The following is a 25,916-nucleotide window of genomic DNA, read 5'->3' as shown; positions in this document are numbered from 1 at the left end:
AGAGCAGATGATCCCCAACACAACAACATTCTTCAGACTAACTGGAGGTGATGAAAAACAAAAGTCACAGAGTTGGTGAGATCCAGGAACCACAGCAACTAAAGTCAGCGTGGGCTCTAGAAATGAATTTTGGACCTGGAACTTGCTGGCAAACATCTGGTGAAATGAGAACAGACTGTACAAGAAAACATTTTACCAATGTCAATTTCTTGCTTTTGACAAATGTGCCTTGGCTACGTTAACATTTGGAGAAGCAGGAAGAAGATATACAGAAGCTCTTGGTACTGTCTTCGCAAAGTTTCTGTAAATTTAAATTATTCTAGAGATTTATTAAAAATAAAAAGCATGAAAATTCAGACTAAACTACCAAACCTGGCATGGCCTACAAAGCACCATTTTGTCCACTACTGCTCATAGCTCATCTACTGTTTTTGCTGAAGAAGATGAGCCTTTCAAACAAAGAAAAACAAGTCTAATTAGTGCCCAAGACCATCTGAGAAGCTACCAAAATGTTGATTCCAAGGACATATAATAAAGACTTCTGAGAGAGTAGTTCGAAATTTATATTTTTAAAAACATCCTATATAGTTTTGAGGATTAGTATGGTTTGGAAGTTCTAGGATAGAAAACAATAGATTCTCTTATTAATAGTCAAATAGTAATATTTATTAACTAAAGAAGATAATTGTGATTAAAGACTATTTAGATTCAGCTATGAATTACAATAAAGGTAAATTTCCAAGAGTAAGCCTATTATTTAAAAAAAATGGTTTTCAACTGACAATTATTTCAAAGGACATCAGGCAATGTCTAAAACCATTTTTGTTGTTGTTGCCACAACTGAAGAAATGTGTATCAAGAGGGCAGGAGCCAGAAATGATGTTCAACATTCTATAATGCACACAGCAGCCCTACTCAGGACAATTACCTGCCTGAGAATGACTATTGCTCACCTTATTCCACCCTGTTAGAATATTAGCATCAAGTGGGCTTGCTATTCCACATGACCTAATAAACTCACTATTGGGCAGATTAAATTATTTTATCCATTTTAGGTGGTTTTGAGAATAAGATATATAATTTTTTAAAGTTTTTATTTCACTTTTATTTTATGTGTTATGGGAGCTTTGCCTGCATATATGTGTGTGGACCATGTGCATGCAGTGCCTTTGGAGGCCAGAAGAGGGCATTGGATCCATAGGAACTGAAATTACAGCCAGTTGTCAGCCACCACTGAGACTAGAGAACCTGGGTGCTCTGGAGGAGCAGCCAGTGAGTGCTCTTAACTGCTGAGACATTCACTGCTCAACTCCTCCAATGTTCAATTAAACACACACACACACACACACACACACACACACACACACACACACACACACACACACACACACGTAGTAATAGGAGTGGCGGGGCTGCGTCCCCAGCACCCTGGCTGCCCCCACGGCTAGCTTATGCTCGAAATAACAACACACAACTGTATTCATTTAAACACCGCTTGGCCCTTTAGCTCTAGCCTTTACTGGCTAATTCTGATATCCCGATCAACCCATCTCTAATAATCTGTGAGCACCGGTCTTACCGGGAAGATTCTAGCCTACATCCATCCTGGGTCGGAGCTTCATCTCGTCTGTCTGCCCGGGAGTGGGGCATGGCGTCTCTTCTGAGGCGTCTGCTCCCGAGAGGAGAGCTGTGGAGTCTGAGCTCACTTCCTCTTCCTCCCAGCGTCCTGTTCTGTTTACTCCTCCCACCTATCTTCTAACCAATGAGGGCCAAGCAGTTTCTATTTATTTAACCAATGACCTTCCTCCATCACACACACACACATTAGAAATACTGAAAGAACAGCATAAATATCCACCTTACCTTTAACTATAGTCACCAAGAGTCAAAATTTAGCCACATAGGTTTTTTTAAACAATTATTTGTTTGCATATTTACTTATTTTTATAGATGTAGAGGTGTGGGCACTCATGCCATGGACACACTTATGGAAGTCAGAGGACAACTTGTGGGTGTAAGTTCTCTCCTTCCATGTGGGACTGAACTCAAGGTCATCAAGCTTAGTGGCAAGTGCTTTTACTCACGGAGTCATTTTGCTGGCCCCTACATATTATACATTAGTGCACACACATACTTTATTCTTGTTTTGCTGACACCATGATACTCAGCATGCATTTCCTACCTAATCACAATACTATTTCCATACCTAAGGAAATTAAACAACTCCTATCACCTTCAAACTCCTAGCTTAAAAACTATATCAATCCCATATCAAATCAGGGTTCTCTCTTTGCATTAATTGTTATATCCCTTTAGATTATTTTAATCTAAAAGAGTTCCCTCACCTGAAGAAAGCTAGTTATCTTATAGAACGTCTTGTATTTTGGGCTTGGTTCATTGTTTCTTTGTGGTGTCATGTAACTTTCTTTCCTATCTTGGTTCAGTTATCAATAGATTGAAAGATTCCCTTTCTCCAGATTTAGAAAAGAAAGGAACAAAGACAGAAGAGGTTGGAGGCAGAAAGAAGGTAAGAGATGCAGCCTGTAATCATAAAATTCACCTGCTTTCTTTTTCTTTTCTTTTTTAAAAAATATTTATTTATTTATTATGTATACAATATTCTGTCTGTGTGTGTGCCTGCAGGCCAGAAGAGGGCACCAGAACTCATTACAGATGGTTGTGAGCCACCATATGGTTGCTGGGAATTGAACTCATGACCTTTGGAAGAGCAGGCAATGCTCTTAACCACTGAGCCATCTCTCCAGCCCCTCTTTTTTTTTTCATTTTTTGAGACACGGTTTTTCTATGTAGCCCTAGTGATCCTAGAACTCGCTCTGTGGACCAGATTGACCTCAAACTCACTGAGATTGGCTTGCCTCTGCCTTCCAGTCCTGGGATTAAAGGAGTGTGCCACCATCGCTCCTTCCCTCTTTTTTTGAAATGGTCCTGAACTCCTTATATAGCTGAGAATGTCCTTGAACTCCTAAACTCCTCTTGCCTCTACCTCCCAAGTACAGGGATTGCAGGTGTGGAGTACTTTGCTCAGGCCTCTACTTTTCCAAAGGTGCATAACAGTTATTAAATTACCTGCACTATTTTTTTTTGAGACAGGGTTTCTTTGTCTTGGACTCGCTCTGTAGACCAGCCTGGCCTTGAACTCACAGAGATTCACCTACCTCTCCCTCCCGAGTGCTGTGATTAAAAGGTGTGCATCACTGCTGCCCGCCCCCCCTGCATTATTCTTTGTGAGGTTTATTTGGTGCTAGAAATGAAACCCAGGTCCTCATGCTATTCAAGCACTGTTACTACTCTGACCCCAACCCCCATTATTCAATGGTCAAACTGCCCCCAAATTTTTCCAATGCAAACTCCTTCAAGCTGATTCTTTTGACCTGACATGAGTGCTTCAGTCTTTAAGTACTTCCTGTAGACATGTTTTTTCAATTAATTAATTATTTTATTTTACTTATCTTTATTTTATGTGAATTGATATATTACCAAGGGATGTCAGGTGCCCTGGAACTGGAATATTAGACAGCTGTAAGCTACCATGTGGATTCTGGGAATCAAACCTGGGTCCTCTGGAAGAACAGTCATTGTTCTTAACCAGTGAGCCATCTCTCTAGCCCCAGAATCTCTTGTTTTTATAAGACTTGGTTGTATGACATTATTTCCTGAAATTCTGGTAACATCTGCTCATTGGTTTTAGTTCTGCTTTTTCCAGAAACAAAACATTTTACTATTATTGAAAGACAGGTACTGTTTAGGTTGAAGCAATTCTATAAGACTTCTTTACTAATATTATACAAATATATAAACCCCTGATTCAGGTTACTGAATTCAATACTAACTCTTACACTTTAGGATATCCATTAGACTTATTGCTTAATTCCATTCCTAGAAGTTGATGAGGGTTTCAAGGTTCATTTCCAAGATTTTATTTGAATGTTCCGATGTCAAAATATATTCTGAGGTAGATTCAAGCACTGGATTGAGTAAGTCATTGCCACTACCACAATAACTAAGAAAAAGATATGAAATATTATGCTAACACTTAATAGCCCAATTACATAGAGCATTATTGCTTAAAATTATCATAATATTCCTTCTATGCTTTTTTCATACAGTTTTAGAGTTCATTATATTTTATTTATACATAAAGAACACACATACAGATGTGCCCTGTCTGTAGAGTATACCCAATTAGCATTCCATATTGCTATTCATACTGGCTTGGAGCCTTAAGCAAACAATGTCCCTACTCCCAACAGAAAGATAGTACTTTGGCCTCCAGAGTCAATATGCCTTTAAGAAAATATAGGCAAGCAGCAGCTTTTCAGCGGGGCAGGCAGATTCTAGCTCCTCTCTTTCGCACACTTCTTCACTATCTGAAACTTATTGCTGGTATTCACTTGCTAGGGAAAATTATAATTTTCACAAAAAGTTAATTATATGAAAACAGAAAATTAGTGACTATAATTCTTCTTTTTCAGTAGAGCCAACGCATATCCTTATTATGTGCTTTGTAACAGTACAAAGGTAAAATAGTAATAAAATGACAACTAAAATAATACAGAACTGTGACCATTTAAGTACTAAGAGAAAGAACAGGAGAAAAGTGAGTTCTACAGTGCTTCTTGGGTTTTGGGGAAAACCGAACAAAAGAGAAAGAGAAGGCAACATGAAAGAAATGTTAAGAGAGTCAGAAAAGAAAATAACCAAAAAAGTACCCCAGTCACCCAGAAAATACCTTTGTTTAGAAGAAGAAAAAAGTCAGATGCCTTTTCTCGGAAAACCCTTTGAGCATCTTCAGCTTTCATTGACACTTCCTTTGTCTGCACTAGGAGAAACCCTTTACCAACCATCTGTGGAGAATAAAACTTCATTCAGATTGGAAAATGAACTTTTGGAATGAAAACAAGGATTTGTTATTTGAACATTTTTCCATATATAATGCAACGCAGCATTCTGATTTTTGTTTTAGTTCTGAGTAATTCAGACTCCACTGTCACTACTTTACAACTACTAACCAAAAGCTTAATTTGATGATACAGAAAATGTTCAATGAAAAATACCATAGTTCACTACAATTAACATAATTTGTTAAATATAATAAAGATGTTAAAATAAAACAAAAATACCATGTCATGTTAATTTTAAAAGCCATCACATCAATTTGTATAGTATATTGCAAGAATGATTGACCACACATATGGGACCATTTGAAGTTTTCTGAATATTATACATATATACATACAAAATGCATTTAACCTCTCATGAGACGGGTACCACCACCATCTTCCTTGTAGGGATGAGACAATTAAGATGTAACATGGTTAAGAACTTGCCCAAGGTCTATAAATGAACAGAGCTTTGATTTTAATTCAAGTTAATGAGATGGTGGATTAAAGAATTATTTTTTAGGATGGGTGATGGTGGCTTGTAGATGGAGGCTGTTTGTTCATTTTCCGGCCACCCAGACCCAAAATAATCACACAGAAACTATGTTAATTGCAATACTGTTTGGTCAATAAGTTGTGTGTGTTTCTGTGTATTACCACGAGGTTGTGGTCTACTCCCTATATAAGAAAACAATTTGTTTGTGAAAACAATATAAAATGTGATTTTATGATGTTCCTCAGCAAATCAGAGTTGGTAACTGCATCTCCCAGTCTAAGCTGTCCTAATATAGCTGTGCTATGAAAATACTTAACTTTTATTTTTTTCAGAACTAGTTTCTTTGCTAACTCAAGTATAATTTAAATAGTATATAACCTGTCAACATAGCATTTAGGCTTTTCCCTTTTCTTAGCATCAGCTTTCTTTCAGCACTGGGACAGCACAACAGCTTGATGTTTAAGGGTTAATATACAGGAAGAGTATCAGCCTGCATGTATGAATCACAGCTCTGATGTTTACCAGCTAGCTGAGTGACTTTTGCCAAGTTATTTACCCTGTCTGTAGGTCAGAGTTGTTTTGAACACTGAGTTAATTCATGTAACTCTCTTTACAAGTACCCGACTGGTGAAAGTATGTAAGAGTAAGTTACTATTATTATTAGTGTAGGATTGTTATTTTGCATTCCAGAAGGACATTTAAAGAACATCACTCTTCTAAGTCATATTCTTGCAAAGGCCATTTCACACATCAGATACCAAAAGTCAAAAGGTTCAGAGCATTGATGACTCACAAATAGACTGTGTTGATGGCTTTTTTTCTTTAAACATGTTAAAATATCCTAATTATCTAACAAAATGGAGTTTAACTTGAATGATTAATCTTTGAAAATTATATGTAGTAAAAACTCACAGACAAAAGAAAGCTCTCCCTCAATGTTGACGGGACAAGAGAAAATAAGGAGCCCAGTGTGGATGACATCATTTCCAACCTCTAAACCAATTCAAACTCCAAAAAAAATTTCCTCATTAGAAAAATCATTAGCAAAGACTATGCTTCAATACGCAGTACTGTTGTGAGCATGTGTGGAAACTGTTTATGATGAAAAACGGAAAATCTTTGAGGCAAAGAAATGTATCTGTATGCCTTAATTTCCAGTATCACCTAGTTTCTATTATTTCTAAGTTGCAACTAATTACAAGGTATTTAAGCAAAGATGTGGAAAACAAACTTGTATCATATAATGAATGAAATATGATAACAGCATAACCTGCATATAATTGATGCTAACAAATGCTTACTAAATTAAATTAGATTTAAAGCTTGCATTGGGAAAGGATTTTGGCCGGGCGATGGTGGCACACGCCTTTAATCCCAGCACTCGGGAGGCAGAGGCAGGCGGATCTCTGTGAGTTCGAGACCAGCCTGGTCTACAGAGCTAGTTCCGGGATAGGCTCCAAAGCCACAGAGAAACCCTGTCTCAAAAAACAAACAAACAAACAAGCAAACAAACAAACAAAAGAGCGAGAGCGAGAGAGAGAGAGAGAGAGAGAGAGAGAGAGAGAGAGAGAGAGAAAGGATTTTGTAGACCAAGAGATCTGCTTCTAAGGTAAACTTTGTGGATCCAAGGAATTCGAGGACTATAACTTGAGGGTTGCTAGTATTTCTAATAATTAATTTGTAAATAATTGATGCAGGATTTCCCTCTGTATGCTGTGAATACCACTGGTGAATAAAGAAATTGCCTTGGCCTGTTGATAGGGCAGAACTTAAGTAGGCAGGGAAAGCTAAACAGAATGCTGGGAGAAGGAAGGCAGAGTAGAGAAAAGCCATGGAGCTGCCAGAGACAGACACTGGAACTTTACCCAGTAAGCCACAGCCATGTGGTGACATACAGATTAATAAAAATGGGTTAAATTAATATGTAAGAGTTAGCCAATAAGAAGCTAGAGCTAATGGATCAAACAGTGATTTAAATAATATAGTTTCTGTGTGATTATTTTGGGGCTATGTGGCCAGGAACAAATAAGCGGCCTCCCTCCTACTACAAATAATAACAATAAATAAAACCTAGCAAGTCCTATCTATGTCTATTTCTCTTCTCTCCTCTCTCCCTCTCCCTCCCTCCCCCCCTCTCTCTCTGTCTCTCTCTCTCTCTCCTTACCTCATCAATTAATTTTCTGGCATTTGCAGTTGTATAATCATCAGCAAATAATACCACTAGGCATGACTCATCGCTGTCCTTCTGTCTCTGACCCCGGGATATGGGAACAATGCTTCTATTGGCTTCTGTAGAAATTCGTACAGCTTTGAATTCTTCAGTAGTTGGAATAGGAACATAGTCTTGAACCACAGCATTTTCTGGAAGAAGGCTCCAGTTGAGCTCTCCTGACACAGGTGTAAAATCATGAACATGACTCCATATATTATTGAAGATACTGAGCCCTGCATCTTTAAATTGGGCTGCTAATTCAGGGTAGTACCACTGAAAACATCCAAACTTGATATTTGTGGAAGATTCAATAATGGGTTGAGTGGCACAGCACAGAAAGACTTCCAACTTTCTACAGTCCCTCACACGAAATTGTTGGCAAGCTAATGTACACTTGCAATCTCTACAATTTCGGAAAAATACACTGCCTTTCACTGGTCCCAAGAAAAGTATGCAGTTGGTGCAGTCATCAATGGTAATGGTAGCTGAGTGATCAAAAATATAGATGTTACAGTTTTCACAGTCTTGAATGACAAATTGTTGTCCTGCCACTTTTCCAGGTAAGCGACCTACTGTTTCATTCTTCAGTCCGCTGAACATATAATCTTTTGGATCAACCTGCAGGGACAAAGCACAAGACCTTGAGTATTGTTAAGTTATTCACCAGAAACATGTAAGTGCCTATGGGATACCAGACACAGTTGTTAATGCTAAAGCTTAAGTTTCCAATTTCATTGACTTTGCAATAAATTAGAAACCAGTAAATAAAAGGAATGAGGAAGGAAAGGGCGAAGGAAACCAAAGTTCAAGGACACAATCAGCAAGTGCTTGGATCTTGTTCCAACCAATTCAGTTGTAAAATTTTTTAGGCAACTGGGGATATTCACACATATACACAAAGCCTATAACCTCAAGGACTTCTCTTTTTTTCATTTTCTAAGTGTGATAACAATACTGCTGTTACAGAGAGGTGAACTTGGCAATTTTAATTAATATAAAGTTTATAACCTTGATTAATATATATCTACCTCCCAAGAAATGGATCTGCTCTTTCTGCTATCAAATTTCATGCCTGGGCATGCAAAGCTAAAAGAAAGCCTGTGTGACTATGGTTTGGGTCTGCCTGTGAGTTAACCCAGGTGACATATCATCATTGCTACTATCAACAGCCTTTCAGTTTATTTGGAATCTGTGTGACCACAAAATTAGTATGGAGTGCAATGGTAAAGAATATATTTTTAAAAACAATTATTCTAACAGAGTAGCTATATAAGTCAGACATGAGAGTAGACACCTGCAATCCCAGCATTTGGGAAGCTGAGGCAGGAAGATTACTAGGGATTCAAGTCCAGCCAGGGCTACAGAGCAAGAGTCTGCTACAAAAACATTGCTAAGAAAGTAAAGCTTATATCCTCTGCATCTATCCTAATCAGAACATACTATTTCAGCTGGAATGTAGCTCAGTATTAAAATGTGTGTTTAGAATGTAAAAGGCCTCCCAACCAAAAAGAAAAAAAAAGCCCAGAACCAGATGACTTCAGCACAGAATTCTATCAGAATTTCAAAGAAAAACTCCTCAATACTTCTCAAATTTTTCCACACAATAGAAACAAAAGGAACATCACCAAATTCTTTTTACGAGGCTACAGTTACACTGATACCCAAACCACACAAAGATGTGATTAAGAAAGAGAATTACAGACCAGTCTCCTTCATGAACATTGTGCAAAAATACTCATAACACACTGGCAAACTGAATCCAAGACACATCAGAAAAATCATCCACTATGATCATGTAGGCATCATTCCAGAGATGCAGGGATGGTTCAACATACAAAAATCCATCAACGTAATCCACCACATAAACTGAAAGAAAAAAAACCACATAGTCATCTCATTAGATGTTGAAAGGCCTTTGACAAAATCCAACACCCTTCATGATAAAGGTCTTGTAGAGATCAGGGATACAAGGAACGTATATAAACATAATAAAAAGCAAATACAGCAAGCCGACAGCCAACATCAAGTTAAATGGAAAGAAACTCAAAGTGACTTCTCTGAAATTAGGAACAAGACCAGGCTGTTTACTCTTTTATTCATTATATCTATTCAATATGGTACTCACAGTTCTAGCTAATGCAATAAGGCAACAAAAGGAGATCAAGGGATACAAATTGGAAAAGAGGAAGTCAAACTCTCACTATTTGCAGATGATATGATAGTTTACATAAGTGACCCCAAAAATTCTATGAGGGAACTCCTAGGGCTGATAAACACCTTCAGTAATGTGGCAGGTTACAAAATCAACTCAAAAGAATCAATAGCCCTCCTATATACAATTGATAAAGGGGCTGAGAAAGAAATCAGAGAAATATCACACTTTATAATAGCCACAAATAACATAAAATATCTTGGAGTAACACTAACCAAAGAAGTGAAAGACTTGTACAAAGAACTTTAAGTCTTTGAAGAAAGAAACTGAAGAAGATATCAGAAAATGGAAAGATCTCCTGTGCTCTTGGATAGGTAGGATCAACATCATAAAAATGGCAATCTTACAAAAAGCAATCTATAGATTCAATGCAATCCCCATCAAAATCCCAGCACAATTCTTTTTTTTTTAAAAAAAAAGATTTATTTGTTTATTATGTATACAACTTCTGCCTCCATGCATTCCAGAAGGCGGCACCAGATCTCATTATAGATGGCTGTGAGCCACCATGTGGTTGCTGGGAATTGAACACAAGACCTCTGGAAGAGCAGCCAGTGCTCTTAACCGCTGAGCCATCTCTCCAACCCCCAGCACAATTTTTCACAGATCTCAAAAGAACAATACTCAACTTTATATGGAAAAACAAAAACAAAAAAAAGAGGAATTGCCCAAACAATCCTGTACAAGAAAGGAACATCTGGAGGCATCATCATCCCTGACTCCAAGCTCTATTATAGAGCTAAACTTGGTATTGGCATAAAAACAGACAGGTGGACCATCAGAATCAAATCGAAGACCCTGATATTAATCCACACACCTATGAACAACTGATTGTTGACAAAGAAGCCAAAATTGTACAATGGGAAAAGAAAGCATCTTCAACAAATGGTGCTGGCATAACTGGATGTCAACATGTAGAAGAATGCAAATAGATCTATATCTATCCCCATGAATAAAACTCAAGTCCAAATGGATAAAAGACCTCAATATAAATCCAGCCACATTGACACAGGAGACCACTTCCTAAATATAACACCAGCAGCATAGACACTGAGAGAAACAATAAATAAATGGGACCTCCTGAAACCAAGAAGCTTCTATAAGGCAAAGGATAGGCTGGAGAGATGGCTCAGAGGTTAAGAGCACTGACTGCTCTTCCAGAGGTTCTGAGTTCAATTCCAGCAACCACATGGTGGCTCACAACCATCTGTAATGAGATCTGGCGTCCTCCACTGGCGTGTGGGCATACAGGGAGGCAGAATGTTGTATACATAATAAATAAATAAATCTTTTAAAAAATTTATTTAAAAAAAAGGCAAAGAACACCATCAATAAGACAAAATGGCAGTCTACTGAATGGGAAAAGATCTTCACCAACCCCACATCAGACAGAGGATTGATCTCTAAAATATATAAAGAACTCAATAAACTTGACATCAAAATAGCAAATAATCCAATTATAAAATGGGGTATAGATCTAAATAGTGGATTTTCAACAGAAGAATCTCAAATGGTCAAAAGACACTTAAGGAAATGTTTAACATCTTAAGTCATCATAGAAATGCAAATCAAAACAACTCTGAGATAGCATCTTTTACCAGTCAGAATGGCTAAGATCAAAACCACCAATGATAGCTTATGCTGGAGAGGATATGGAGTAAGGGGAACACACCTCCATTGCTGGTTGGAGTGCAAACTTGTACAGCCACTTTGGAAATTAGTATGGCGGTTTCTCAGAAAATTGGGAATCAACCTACCTCAGGATCCAGCAATACCACTCTTGGACATATACCCCAAAGATATCACACTACAAGGACATTTGCTCAACTGTGTTCATAGCAGCATTATTTGTATATGCCTGAAGGCCAGAAGAGGGCACCAGACCTCATTACAGATGAGTTGTGAGCCACCATGTGGTTGCTGGGAATTGAACTCAGGACCTTTGGAAGAGCAGGCAATGCTCTTAACCGCTGAGCCATCTCTCCAGCCCCTGCATAGCAGCATTATTTGTAATAGCCAGATCCTAGAAACAACCTAGATGCCCTTCAACTGAAGAATGGAAAAAGAAAATGTGGTACATTTACACAACGGAGTACTACACAGCAGTAAAAAAAAAGACATCTTGAAATTTGCTTGCAAATGAATGGAACTAGAAAAAACCATCCTGAGTGAGGTAACCCAGACCCAGAAAAAAAAACCACAGTATGTACTCACTCATAAGTGGATATTAGATGTAAAGAAACAAAAAAAACTAGCCTATAATCCACAACCCCAGAGAAGCTAGGTAACAAGGAGAATCCTAAGAGAAACATAAATGGATCCCCTGGGGAAATAGACAAGATCTCCTGAGAAAATTGAGAGCGTGGCGGCGGTGGAAAGGGAAGAGGAGGGGAGAAGGGGCAGGGGGAATGTGATGCTCAAGAAGGGGGAAGGACAGAGAGGGAGAGCAAGGAAGCCGTCGTGGGGCTAGTGAGAAACATGGCACTAGGGAAATTCCCAGGAATCCACAAGGATGACCCCAGCTGAGGAAGACCCTAAGCAACAGAGGAGAGGGTGCCTCAACTGGCCTCACCCTGTAATCAGATTGATGACTATTTTAATTGTCACCATAGAACCTTCATCCAGCAACTGTTGAAGCAGATGCAGAGATCCACAGTGAAGCACTGGGCTGAGCTCCCAAAATTCAGTGGAAGAGAGGGAGGAGTGAGAATATGAGCAAAGAGGTCAAGATCATGATGGGGACACCCACAGAGACAGCTTACCTGAGCTAATGGGAGCTCACCAACTCTGTATTGACAGAGGGGGAACTTTTATAGGACTAAACTAGGCCCTCTGAATGTGGGTGACAGTTGTGCGGCTGGGGCAGTGGGACCAGGATTTATCCCTAGTGCTTGAACGGGCTTTTTGGAACCCATTCTCTTTGGAGGGACACCTTGCTCAGCCTAGATATAGTGGGGGAGAGCCTTGGTCCTGTCTCAAAATGAAGTGACAGACTTTGCTGACTCCCTATGGGAAGCCTCACTCTGAGGAACGGATGGGGGCTAGGGCTGAGGGAAAGGTGGAAGGAGCAGGAGGAGGGGAGGGAGTGGAAACTGGGATTGCTATGTAAAATGAGAAAAGACTGTCTTAAAACTAAATAAATTTACATAAAAAATAAAGATGCATACTATTTCAGCTTTCTGGTGCTTTGCTTTTCCTGGTGCTTTAATTTTTAAAACTTCCACTTCTTAAAAAACATTTTAAATTGAAAATCTTTACCTGACTACAAAATGATATTTAGGTGTAAATTTAGGCCTAAAATATGTCACATTATTTTTTTAATTTTAACTGTGCTGTCAAAATATAGTCAGAGGCTAGACATATAATTCAGTGATGGAGTGTGGATAACATGCCTGAGTCTCAGAGTCTGATCTGCAGCATATAACCCCAACACACAGACACACACACACTAGACACACACACAAGAGGCAGGGGGAGGGAGGAGGAAAAGAAGGGAGTGTGTTAATAAAAGGCCAGTCTGACAGTTTAAAATAACAGCTGAAATGTATTACTTTTTAGTTTATTGAAACTATTTTACTATTTTAACTGTTTATAAATATAAATATTTCATGCAAAACTATACACTAGAAAGAGGTTCCTTTATATACATTACACATATTGTTTACTTACAAAGTAACTTGTTAGCATGTTAATTGTTATTAAACTAGCTTAAAGTGAGTTATTCCATCATACACAATATTATATTTATCCAAGTTTACATAATATTCTAGGATGAGCACTGGTCTATAGCATGAAGCAATAAGAGCTACTCATTTTCCAGCCTCAATTTTGTCACCTATGAACAACATGATCTTCAAAAAGTCACTTTACCTTTCAGTCACTCAACCAACATTTGAATACCCAAAATTAACTAGACACTCTTTTAGGCACTAAAAGGGAAGTAGTATATGCCTAAATAGACCATTTAAACAACCTGACTATGTAGTGAGAGGTGCTGCGAATAATTTAGAAATACAGAGGAGGGTCGCATAGCAGGCAACACAAGACTTACTGTACAAAGTGAGTACGAATAAGTTGGAGTTTATTGGAAATACTGGGAAAGAAAGAGCATTCCAGAAAAAGGTATCATATTGAACACGCTGAAATTCTTTAGTAGATGAAACTAGGGGTCCTGGTATAAAGTGTGGAAGCTATGACAACAGAAGCTACATTCAGAAATATCAATAAGAATGTGGAAATATGAAATGTGAATCTGAGAGCCTTAGGCAGAAGGGACTGAAGCAGTTAGAGGGGAAGGGAACGATGGGATAAACTGAAAACTGTTGAGGAAAGAGAATCAGCAGATGTGCTGAGCAGGAAGTTGTCAGTGTGAGGTCAGCTAGGGCTAAACAATGAGACCCCACCAAAACTAACCAACCAAACAAAAGACAAAACTATCTAGGAGAAGAGGCTGAGGCACTGCTCAGTTGTTGAGCACTCACCTAACGTTCACAAGGCCCTTGGTTGTATCCCTAGGACTTCCAAAGGAAGCCAACTAAAATAGAAAATTAAATCTAAGGAATATTTTCTAACACTACTACTCTCGATTACTTATAGGTAAAGAAGACCCTCAAATTAAAATCTAGACATACAGGATTGGGGGGTTGCATGCACACTCACGCGCATATGAAATAAATAGGCTGTTGCAGGAAAATAGCTCAGATCCAGGCTCTATTAAATAGCAAGAGCCTACCTCAAACAGGAAAAACAAAACAATCCATGTATGAGAACACAAAAGAGCCTCAGGGAAAAAAGATGACTACCACAGAGACCTGAGTTCAATCCCCAGCAGTTATGTCAGTGACTGGCACATCCTTGTAGCTCACTGGCCCATGGCCTAGCATCCATGGAGAATTCCAGGGCACCTGTTTCCAAAGAGGGTGCATGTGTGGAGGATGTCTGAGGGATGACACCCAAGGGTGTTCTCTGGCTTCCATAGGCACATGGATGTGTACCCCCCACACGTACAAAAAGTAGATAAAATTAAAAATACAGTTCACCCACACATCTACATATATGTACAAAATAGATAAAACTAGAAATACAGAAGAATTGAACGCATAACAAATAAGCTTGAAGTGTACATCTAATAAGAGTCAAATGACTTTGTATATAAGCACACACACTGCAAGAAATTATAAGTGAAATTAGGGGACCGGAGAGATGGTTTTGTAGTTAAAAGCACTTGTTGCTCCTGAAAAGGAGCCAGATTTGATTCCCAGCACCCACATGGCAGCTCACAGCCATCTATAACTCCAGTTCCAAGGGATCCAATGCCCTCCTTGGGCACCAGACATGCACGTGGTACATAGACACACATGCAAGCAAAACACGTGCACACATAAAAGAAAAACATTTAATTTTTTTCTTAAAAATAATGAAGCTGGGTCTGGGCGGCGGTGGCGCATGCCTTTAATCCCAGCACTCAGAAGGCAAAGGCAAGTGGATCTCTGAGAGTTCGAGACCAGCCTGGTCTACAGAGCGAGTGCCAGGACAGGCTCCAAAGCTACACAGAGTAACCCTGTCTCAAAAAATCAAAAATGAAGGAATAAATGAAGGAAGGGAGGGAGGGAGGGAGGGAGGGAGGGAGGGAGGAAGGAAGGAAGGAAGGAAGGAAGGAAGGAAGGAAGGAAGGAAGCTGGGTGTGGTGGCAGCACACACCTAGAACCTCAGCACTTGGGAGGCTCATGCAGATCTGAGTTCAGATCCCCAGAATTCACATAAAGCCAGATATGTGGAATCCTGAAACAAGAGACAGTAATAGGAGAATTCCTGGAAGCTCACAGGCTGACCAGCCTGGCCTGTGCAGCATCAAAGACCAAAAGGCCTTATCTCAAATGAGGTGGAAAGCCAGGGCTGACACTCAAGGTTGTCCTCTGATCTTCACAAGCACACCAAGGCAAGTGTGGGTCCACACCATGCTCAAATGCATTAAAACACACACACACACACACACACACACACACACACACCCTATAGAAACCATTACTAGGAGTTAAGATTTCTTGTTACAAATACCAACATAAGCTCTATTGCTAAATTACTGAGCTATTTAGTTTCTTAATAGGCTTGAGTGTGCTGTGGACTTACATTCATATCGCCCCCATTTTTAATGCTATTGAAGACTGAACCCTGGAAATCATATATGCTTGGCAAGTGTTCTCCCACTGAGTTGTATCTCCAGCCTGTCTCCCCAGATTTCTACATGGAAGATCTAGCCTTTAATATCTGGTATTTGGAGGTGGGACCTTTGAGAAGTAACTAGAGGCCTTCATAATGGGGTTACTAATCTTATAAAATGTGGCAAAAGCCAGGCAGTGGTGGCACACACCTTTAACCCCAGCACTCAGGAGGCAGACAGACGCAAGTGCATCTGTGAGTTCGAGGCCAGCCTGGTCTACAGAGCAAGTGACAGGACAGGCTCCAAAGCTACAGAGAAACCCTGTCTCAAAAAACCACACACACACACACACACACACACACACACACACACACACACACACACACACGGGAAAGGAGCATTCTGGAGCTGGAGAGTATATAGAAGCAAAGTCATATAAAAGGACACAGCAAAAAGATAGCTATCTGAAGCCAAGAAGAGAGATCTCACCAGACAACAAACCTGCCAGCATCTTGATCTTGTGAGTCTCAGGCTCTAGAACTCTGAGAAATAAACTTGTTTAAGACATCCAGAATATGGCAATTTGTTATGGCAGCCTGGTATAGTTGGCTCCAAATGAAAAAGCCCTTTTAATCCCTGTATCTGTATCTTTACCAGCACTTTCCTCCATGTGGAGTCAGGGGACATGACTGTGCTTCCCTTCTAATGAATCTTCTAGTCATTAATCCTGTAGGATCGGAATTCCGTCCTTAGGAATCTTATGTGACCTTAGTTATTTCTTTAGTGGCCCTAACTCCAAATATAAGGGGACTTAGGCCTTTAACAATGTTTGATTAATACACATTCTATAAGAGCCCCCAGTGCTGAGGTGTTCAATGTAATTTACTCCTCTTAGTCTTTCCCTAGACATTCCATTTTTATGAGCTCATGAGGAGAAATTAATCCTGTAGCTAAAGATGCTATAGCTAACTTTACAGTATAAAATTATTTGGATTATTAAACAGTATTCAAAGGAGAAATTTAAGATTTGTGTTACTATATTTTCTCAGAAATTTCCAAAAGTTTTTCAAAACAAAAATTAATAGCGAATATGGAGTTTAGAACCATAATAATTTTATAAAAGTTACTAGTTCTTAAAATGTCTAAAATTATAAGCATGGATAAGTTATAATCTAAAGTACTTTAAAGCAAGAGCCTTGATGAAGTGAGCATAGTTTATTTTTATATTTATTACCTATGCTGTCCTCAAACTTGCTATGTAGCAGAAGCTGGATTTAATCTGATATTAGTATCCAATAGGTATTAGGCATTATTTTCCTAACAGAAAACAAGTGAACATTTTATTCCTTTACTAAGAAGCAAGCAAAATTTTCATTACATTTTATTTTCATAGTTAACTTCAGTAATGATATTCTGAGATACAATAATGGAATTTGCTCAATATAATGGAAATCCAGTTTACAAAAGAAAGTCCTTTTTTAAAAAAACAGCTCTTAGCAGATAATTATTTAAGTTTTAATATGCACATTAAACACTTTCTCTTAATATATATGTAATGAAGGGCTGGTGAGATAGCTCAGTCATTAAGAGTACATGCAGAGAACCTGAGTTTCCAACACTCAGGTGAGGTGGTTCATCACTGAAGGAAACTCAAGCTCCAGAGAATCGGAGTCACTGGTCCTTGGACCTCTTCACCGTGTGAGGAAGCCCAGACTACGCATGGAGAGTGCTTGGCCTTCAGTCCCACTTGAGCTCCCAACTGAATGCCTTTTATCAACCTGACAGCCGGCTTTGGGGCTAAGCCATCCTGAAGGTGATCCTTCAGTCCCTACTCAAGTTGTCACAGTTGATGCCATATAGAGTCAACCCTGCTTAGCCCTACACAAAGGGCAGAGTCATAAACAAAGCCAGTACTTACCAGTGTTTGAAGGTATTAAGTTTGGGGCTGGTTTAGTTCACATTGATGGACAACTGAGTTACCTCACATACTTAGAAGATGATGAAAATAGCATCTAGCTTCCTAGCCACTGCAGACACTTTTTAGTAGGTTACCCATCCAACCTCTCTGAAGGTTGATGGAGGTGGGTCATATATCAATCTGTTGATTTCATTGGTTAAGCAATAAAGAAACCGCTAGGCCCATTTGATAGGCCCACCCTTAGGTGGGTGGAGTAAACAGAACATAAGGCTGGGAGAAAGAAGCTGAGTCAGAGAGTCGCCATGATTCTTCTACCCCAGGCAGATGCAGGTTAAGATCATTCCTGGTAAGCCAGCTCGTGGGCTACAGCAGATTATTAGAAATGGGCTAGTCCAGGTGCGAGAGCTAGCCTAGAAGAGGCTAGATAGAAATGGGCCAAGCGGTGTTTAAAAGAATACAGTTTCCGTGTAATTATTTCAGGGCATTACTTAGAGCTAGCCATGTGGGCGGCCGGGTGCCGGGGACACAGCCCGCGGCTCCTATTTCAACAGAAGGTTCTAACATAGACATCGGCTCCTCACAAAGTCACCCCATCTATTGATGAAAATTCTGGGGATTATGATCTCTCGTAAATTGTGCTCAAAGTATTATCTCTGGAGATGATCATTACTATCAATGAATGTCTCTTCTTCACCTTGCTAAACTGTGCAGAACTCTTATATCTAAGACACCTGAACTGCACAAATTGGTTGCTTTACCCGAAGATGCACAACAGACACTTGAATTTCTAATGATCATGAGACAAATACAAATGTGTTCTTCATACTCAAATCACAAGTTTCCTACTTAGGCTATCATTTAGAGAACTATTTTTTTTTATGGAGTCAAGATCTCAGTCTCATAATGACCACACTTACACACGGCAGCCTGAAACCCAGAAGGCTGGCCCTGAACTCATAAGCACCTATCCTCCAGAGTTGCTAGGATTATAGGTGTGTTCCACCATGCCTGGCCAAGAAAACTAGTTCTCATTTCTATTATTTAGGAGTTTTAGCATGAGTAACTGGAAATTTAAAACTACTTTTCTATGCCACTCATCTTTATTTTTACTTCAGTATTTCGTGTTTTAACTCCAAAGGACCAGTAAGCTCTTGGAGGGCAAGAATAATAATTTTGGCTTTTCCTTGGTGTTTGAATACATATACATGGAATAATTTGCTTAGCTAATGAATGCAGCATACAAATAATAATGACAAAAGCATTTCTTTCCAAATTATTTATTTATTTATTTTGTGTTTTTTTTTTTCAAGACAGGGTTTCTCTGTAGTCTTGGAGCCTGTCCTGGAACTAGCTCTTGTAGACCAGGCTGGCCTCGAACTCACAGACATCCTCCTGCCTCTGCCTCCCGAGTGCTGGGATTAAAGGCGTGCGCCTCCACCGCCCGGCTCCAAATAATTTAAACAGAGATCTTGCAACCCCAAAATATTTCTTGTCATGTCAATGCAGTAACTATGTAGTAGGCTTTTTCCCCCCTTTTTCAAAGTCAGCCGCAATGGAAAATGAATTTCTTCCACTGTTGACTACAGTATGTAAGTTGCCATGACACTACTTAGTCCCCAAACATTCTTTCTAATTGAGACAATTTCTCCTTGCTTTAGTCCCTTAAGGCTGACCCAATTACCCAATGCAAAACCCCAAAACCCTGGGGTGCCTGTCAACTCTTATTATGCAACCTAACAAAATTTTAAATACTACTTTTCCAATGGTAAGGAAATTACAGGCAACTCATTTTTAAAAAGTCTTACAGGCTGAATAATTGCTTGATCTAGCTTTAAACCACATAGACTTAGACTCTATGACATTCTGAAACCTAACGCACATTCACATGGTGGAGGAGGGGACTTAGATGCTAATATCTACTATGCTCCTTTTTCAGTACTTAGAGAAAGACCACAAAAAAAAAAAAAAAAGAAATCACAAAACACATACACATGAAAGATCCCAATTATCAGGGTGTGGTAACACAAGCTTATAATTTCAGTACTCAATAGGCTAAGGTAAGTGAATTGCCAAAACTTCAAGGTCAGCCTGGCTATAGAATGTGTAACAGGCTAGCTAGAGGTACATAACAAATCATTGTCTCTAACCAGAATTGCAATTCCAGCAATCAGGAGATAGAGGCAGGAGGATTAGTCAGTTAGAGAAGGATATCAAAATTACATGAAACCTTGTCTCAAAATATCATAACGTAGTACAACAAAAGGAACAGAAGATCCCAGCTAACCAGAACTTTGTCAGTAGAAGTTAGCTGTAAGGCAACTGTTGTGAAAATATGAGCCATAGCCAACCCAAGACTACTGCAAAAAATGTAAAGCACACTTTTAGTTTTAGCCTGTGACCTTAAAACAAAAAGTTGAAAAACAAAACAAAAACAACTCTCTGGAGCAGTAAGTTCAAGTTTAAAGAGCATTGTTTAGCTAGGGATGCCACTCAGTGGTAGAATGCTTGCCTAGCATAGTTCAATCTCCAGTACTGGGGAGAAAAAAATTTAAACAGCACTGTTAGAAATCCCAAGGCTATCGAAAATGAATATTTAACAATCCACCAACCAAATAACTTTGATAGGTACAATTTTCTTATAAAACAGAAAATCGACCACTTTCTTACATGACAAAATCCTGCTATATATATATATATATATATATATATATATATATATATATATATATATATATATATATGAGAAGGGAAACAAAAAGCCACATGGCCCAGGAAGGGCTTCAGAATCAAATGCACAAATCTGGGCCTGAGAAGTCCAGCAAAATCTTTGATTTTTTTTAAAGCCAATACTTTGAGAATCTCGTTTATATGAATACCGAAATTCTTCTGGGGATTTTAAACGATGCAGGATGATTTATTATATCAAAGCATTAATAACAGACTTACTATAAAGTATATTTTGGTCAAAGGTGTTGCATTAAGCAATAGTTAACCAGCACTCATTTAAAAAATAAGATCTTTCATTTTGTTTGGGAAACCAAAAGAATAGGCGCCTATCAAACTGTTTTACAAGCAACTATACTAGGCAGAAATGAAGAACTATGTAGAAAGAGGAACCATTGTGAAATGTATGCCTAAGTAAGTGTGTTTTGTGCAAGAATTGGGGACTTTTTCGAAACTTTTTGGGTTTTAGCTATATATAATATAAAAATAAGGGTGTTTTCATTCATATAAAGCAACAATAATAAACTACTTCCTGGTTTATGTTGGTGACTTTCACTTCACACAATAATATATTCCAAGACTGCCTTAACTTTCATTATTTCTTTCCGGTAAACGGAAAAGGAGAGAGAGCAAAGGTGGACACGAAACAATTCATTTAGTAACTGAGTAACACCAAGAGGTACCAAAAGAGATTTGTCAGGAGGGGCAGACAAAAGAGAAACAGCTCAGGAACACAAGCTGCAGAAAAGATGAGAAATTCGACCAAACCTCTTTGGCCGCTGCTGGTGAAAGGAGCTGATTGGAGATCCAGCACCCTCCGGGCTCCTTACCTCCCCGGAAGTCCATCCTGGGATGGGGAGTCAGGGTACAGAGCCAAGGATGAGGCCCCGAGGGTCTAGCTTGGCAGACCACCAACTCCTTCGAGCCTTTCACAGCCAGACCCCAAAGTCCTGCGTACCGACTTCAGCTCCCTGAACGCGCGCGAGAAAGGCAGTTGAGGGCCACCCGCCTCCCTGCCCCGTTTTCGTTTGCTCCTTCGGGACCCTCTGAGGGGCAGTCGGGGAGGACGCAGAGTAGGGAGCCCTCAAAACATCACCTTTTCCCGTTGGTCCCAGCTGTAGAGCTTGGGCTGCTCCTCCTCTCCCTCAGCCTTCGACTCCTTCTCACTCTTCCGTCTCTTAGAGAAGCAGCAGCCCATGGCGCCGGCCAAAGGGTCTCGCTAGTGGATCCCGCGCGCTCGGACAACTCCCAGAGGGTGGCGGAAACCCAGGGCGACAGGGCGACTCGGGCCGGCAGCTCCTCGGACACCGCCCAGGAGAGCAGCCCAGCCGCCCACAACCTTCAGCACTCCCGCCAGGCCCAACACCCTTCTCCTTTTTTCCCGCCCCTCGGTCGCCTTGACGACCTATACCACAGCCAATGATCGGTCAGAAGCCACTGAGCCAATCAAAGCCCCGCAAGCCGTTCTGCACCTATTAGCTCAGACAGAAGGACTCATTCGCCAATCCAAGCCTGGCTCCTAACGTCAGCAAACCGGGCTGGCCTGGCCGCTGGGGCGCTCGCACAGAGGACCCAACCTCCTGGTCGGTCCTGCCCCGCCCTCAGCCCCTCCTCTCCGGGAACTAGGCTGGGCGAGCTGACTGTTAGGCTACATGGAGTTCCCTTCTCCTAATGTGGTGCTCAAGTTTCCAAAGTTTCGAAATTCTAAGCTCTGGAGGGGATGCCTTGTGGAATAGTAGACTTGTTTTATGACATAAATCGCTCGAGAAAAAGAATTCTTTTGAAAAAACGATTTACTGGGCTGGAGAGATGGCTCAGCGGTTAAGAGCATTGCCTGCTCTTCCGAAGGTCCTGAGTTCAATTCCCAGCAACCACATGGTGGCTCACAACCATCAGTAATGAGTTCTGCTACTGCCCTCTTCATACACACAGACAGAATATTAGATACATAATAAATTTAAAAAAAAATTAAAAAACCTATTTACTTTTATTTCATTTGGATTTTGCCTGCATGTATGTCTGTGTGAGGGTGTCAGATCTTGGAGTTGGAGACAGTTGTTAGTTGCCATGTGGGTGCTGGGAATTGAACCCAGGTCCTCTAGGAAGAGCAGTCACTGCTCTTAACCACTGGGCCATCTCTCCAGGCCTCAAAAGAATTCTTGTTGCCATGATAAGACCTAAACTTTGTGTCCTTCACTCCCCCCCTCAGCACCCTTCTCATAGACCCCACAAGCTTCTGGTCAAGTTGTGCATGTCTGGTGTGTCCGCGGAGGTTGAAAGGGTTCAAATCTCCTGGTTACTGATAGTTGTAAGCCACCAAGTGGGTGCTGGAGACCAAACCTCTGCAAGAGAAGCAAATGCTCTTAACTACTGAGCTATCTCTCCAACCCGTTGAGTTTTCTAAAATCTTCTCCTTATCTCTCCAAAACTGAAAAAATATCCAGTAAAATAACTGAGTATTGTCTCCCTACTAGAACTGTGAGTTTGAAAGCAAAAGAATATTGTAAAGGGGCCTGTGCCTTTGGCTCACTCAGTCTAGGTGCTCCATAGAATGTTGAGCAAGTGATTACATGCATCTAATGATACAAACACATATAACCTTTCCTCTATATCTTCCCAAAGAAAGTGACCCAATTGTGGAGGTGGGGGAGGCATGCGGAGTTACTACAAAGGTATTTTTGGAACTCAAGCAGTGCATAGTCTATTAGAGAATAAAAACCCTATCGCATAAACAATCAGATCTGTTCAAAGCAAGTGGTACAAAGTTTGCCTGGATTTAAGAATATATAGTAATGTTTGTTGTATTTAGATGGACTTTTAGTACAATACAAATGTACTGCTTTCATAATAGATAAGTTGATTTCTCTGAGGTATAGTATTTCACCATCATGATAGGACATTGAATACTTATCAGTTCAGTTTCAAATTTGTTTATCTTTTTACTTTGCCACACCTATCACATTTAATGGGAATGTGGATTTTAAATGAGCCTCTAACTTAATTTGGACATTAAGATTGTTCCCCATTTCATTTCCTGTCCTTTTTGCACAATCAGGAAGAAATTATAAATGACCAGAAACTGAAGTTTCAGATCTTGGTCGATAAAGGCTGGTCATTACACGTTTTTTTCTTCAGTGTCCGATAATTTTCTATGTGAAGGTAGTTTTGGTTTAGAGCCTTGCTTCTGGTTTATGTTCATAGAATAGCAAACTTTGATCACTGCATAGTGCAGAATAAGAAGCCAAGATCCAGGAATGAGTCTGTGACCACAATGACAGTAATTGAGCAGGTACTAGAAAAACCCAGAGCCTGTGTTGTCTGGACCCTTTTCCTGTCTTTATATTGTTTCTCTCTAATTCGCCAGAGACAAAGAAATCGAAATGCATCCCTCAGCCTTCTGGTGCCTAGGGGAGCTCTGTCCCTCAGGGATAATGCTTTACATGAAGATACTACTCAACAGGCACCAAAGTTACAGAGAAACCCTGTCTTGAAAAACCAAAAAAGAAAAAGATACTACTCAATAAAAATAATTTTAGAGAAATAATTTCTAAAACTCATTGCTTTAAAATATGTGCTCATGAGAAATTCAAACCTAAAATGAAACCTAAATCAACCTGTAATTTTTTCAAAGATTCTCAAATAAAAGTGAAGATTAGGGCTCCTCTCTATTAACTCTGAGTCCACTGCAGTCTAACCCCAAATTAAATTAAACTAAAATTAAATTGAAATTGTACAAGTTGTAGCTGGGTGCGGTGATATATTCCCAGCATTTGAGAGGTAGAAGCAGGGGGAAGTTCAAGACCAGCCTGGGCTACTTGAGGCACTGTCTCCTCCTTTCCACATAGCCCTCCACCCACCCAAGAAAACTCAGGACTAAAAAGCTCAGAAACAAAGGTAGGAGTAGTGATTACCTCTGCTTTCTCTTGTTCTCTCTTCTTCTCTTTAGCTCTTCCCACCATGAATTCTCATAGTGATTTTTTTAATTTTTTGCAGACTGGCTCTGTACTTACTAATCAGCATATGCATAGCTGCCAACTGCCATCCTACCTTGAGTCCTGGTTCTTCTGCCCCAGTATAATGAGCTCCTTATATGTTAATTCAGGCTCTAAAGGGAGTTAGCTACTCCAGTCTCTGTGAGTCTCTATGAGCCCTGCTTAGATAATTCAAGGTAAATCAAACGGTTAGTTAGCCCCTCCTACTTCTGTGCCACCATTGCTCTAGCATATTTTGTAGGCAGGACAGATTATAGGTGGACAGTTCTTTTTATCTGGGTTGGTTTCTCTTTCAGTAGCCTATAGAGTACCTTCTCACACCAAAGACACTAGAACTTAGGGTGAAGGCTTCCCCAGTTTTACCTCTCTACACTCAAGGAGCTATGTGTATGTTGTCCATGACAATGAAGCCCCGGTGCCAGTTGTTGTTCTAGCATTAAGCCTGGGTTGTTTGCGGATCTCCACTGGACCCCTTCGGAGAACAACTCAATTGAATGCAATCGAGTCCTGCCAATGGAAGAGAGGCCAGTTCAGATTCCATATCCTCCATTACTAGGACGACCATCCTTATAGATTTCAGAAAGTTTCCACTGTACTAGGTTTCCTCATCATCTCCTAAATGTCCCTCCCCAATTCCAGCCATCTGTCCCCACACCGTCTCTCTCTGTCCTACCCTCCACCTGATCCCTTACACTCCCATCCCCACGGGTCCCCAATCCACCCACAAAATCTATTCTATTTCTTCTTTCCAGGGAGATCTATACATTCCCCCAGGCGTCTCCTCTTTACCTAACCACTCTGTGTCTGTGAACTGTAGCTTGGTTATCATTTGTTTAATGTGTAATATCCACTTATAAGTGAATACATACCATATTTGTCTTTCTGGGTCTGGGGTACTTCATCTACCTTGGATTCAGTTTGCATTTATTTTATTGGATGTTTTGCATGTATGTTCATAAGGGAAATTGGTCTGTAATCCTCCATTTTGGTTAAGTGTTTATGAGGTTTGGGTATCAGGGTAACTGTGGCCTCATAAAATGAATTTGGCAATTTTCTTTTTGTTTCTATTTTGTGTAATAACTTGAGGAGTACTGGCATTAACTCTTCTTTGAAAGTCTGGTACAATTCTTTACTAAAATTACCTGTCCCTGGGCTTTTTTTGGTAGGGAGAATTTTAATTACTGCTTCTATTTTACTAGATGTTTTAGGTCTATTTAAGTTGCTTATCTGATTGCGATTTAATTGTGGTGATACCTATTGCAAAAATTGTCCCTTTCTTTTAGATTTTCCCTGGCTGGAGA

At 39.9% G+C, this 25,916-nt stretch overlaps 1 protein-coding gene across 2 annotated transcripts in view; it reads right to left on the bottom strand.

The window, feature by feature from the left end:
• The window catches only part of Rp2 (RP2 activator of ARL3 GTPase), a 32,122-nt gene extending 10,123 nt beyond the window's left edge, over positions 1 to 21,999 (bottom strand). Inside the window, exons 1-3 of one of the 2 annotated variants that reach the window (XM_075957787.1) lie at positions 21,720 to 21,999; positions 7,562 to 8,227; positions 4,751 to 4,865 (exon numbers count right to left, since the gene is read on the bottom strand). In XM_075957787.1, the coding sequence (XP_075813902.1) occupies positions 4,751 to 4,865; positions 7,562 to 8,227; positions 21,720 to 21,821 (883 nt within the window). In that variant the 5' untranslated portion in view covers positions 21,822 to 21,999. The remainder of the gene's footprint in view (positions 1 to 4,750; positions 4,866 to 7,561; positions 8,228 to 21,719) is intronic. The other variant, XM_075957788.1, reaches the window with a different exon arrangement.
• Between the last annotated feature and the right edge of the window lie 3,917 nt (positions 22,000 to 25,916).

Source organism: Microtus pennsylvanicus, chromosome X, assembly GCF_037038515.1.
Source record: "Microtus pennsylvanicus isolate mMicPen1 chromosome X, mMicPen1.hap1, whole genome shotgun sequence".
Classification (NCBI taxonomy): Eukaryota; Metazoa; Chordata; class Mammalia; order Rodentia; family Cricetidae; genus Microtus; species Microtus pennsylvanicus.
Note: the sequence above shows the minus strand (reverse complement) of the source record. Positions and strands in the feature narration are given on the sequence as shown.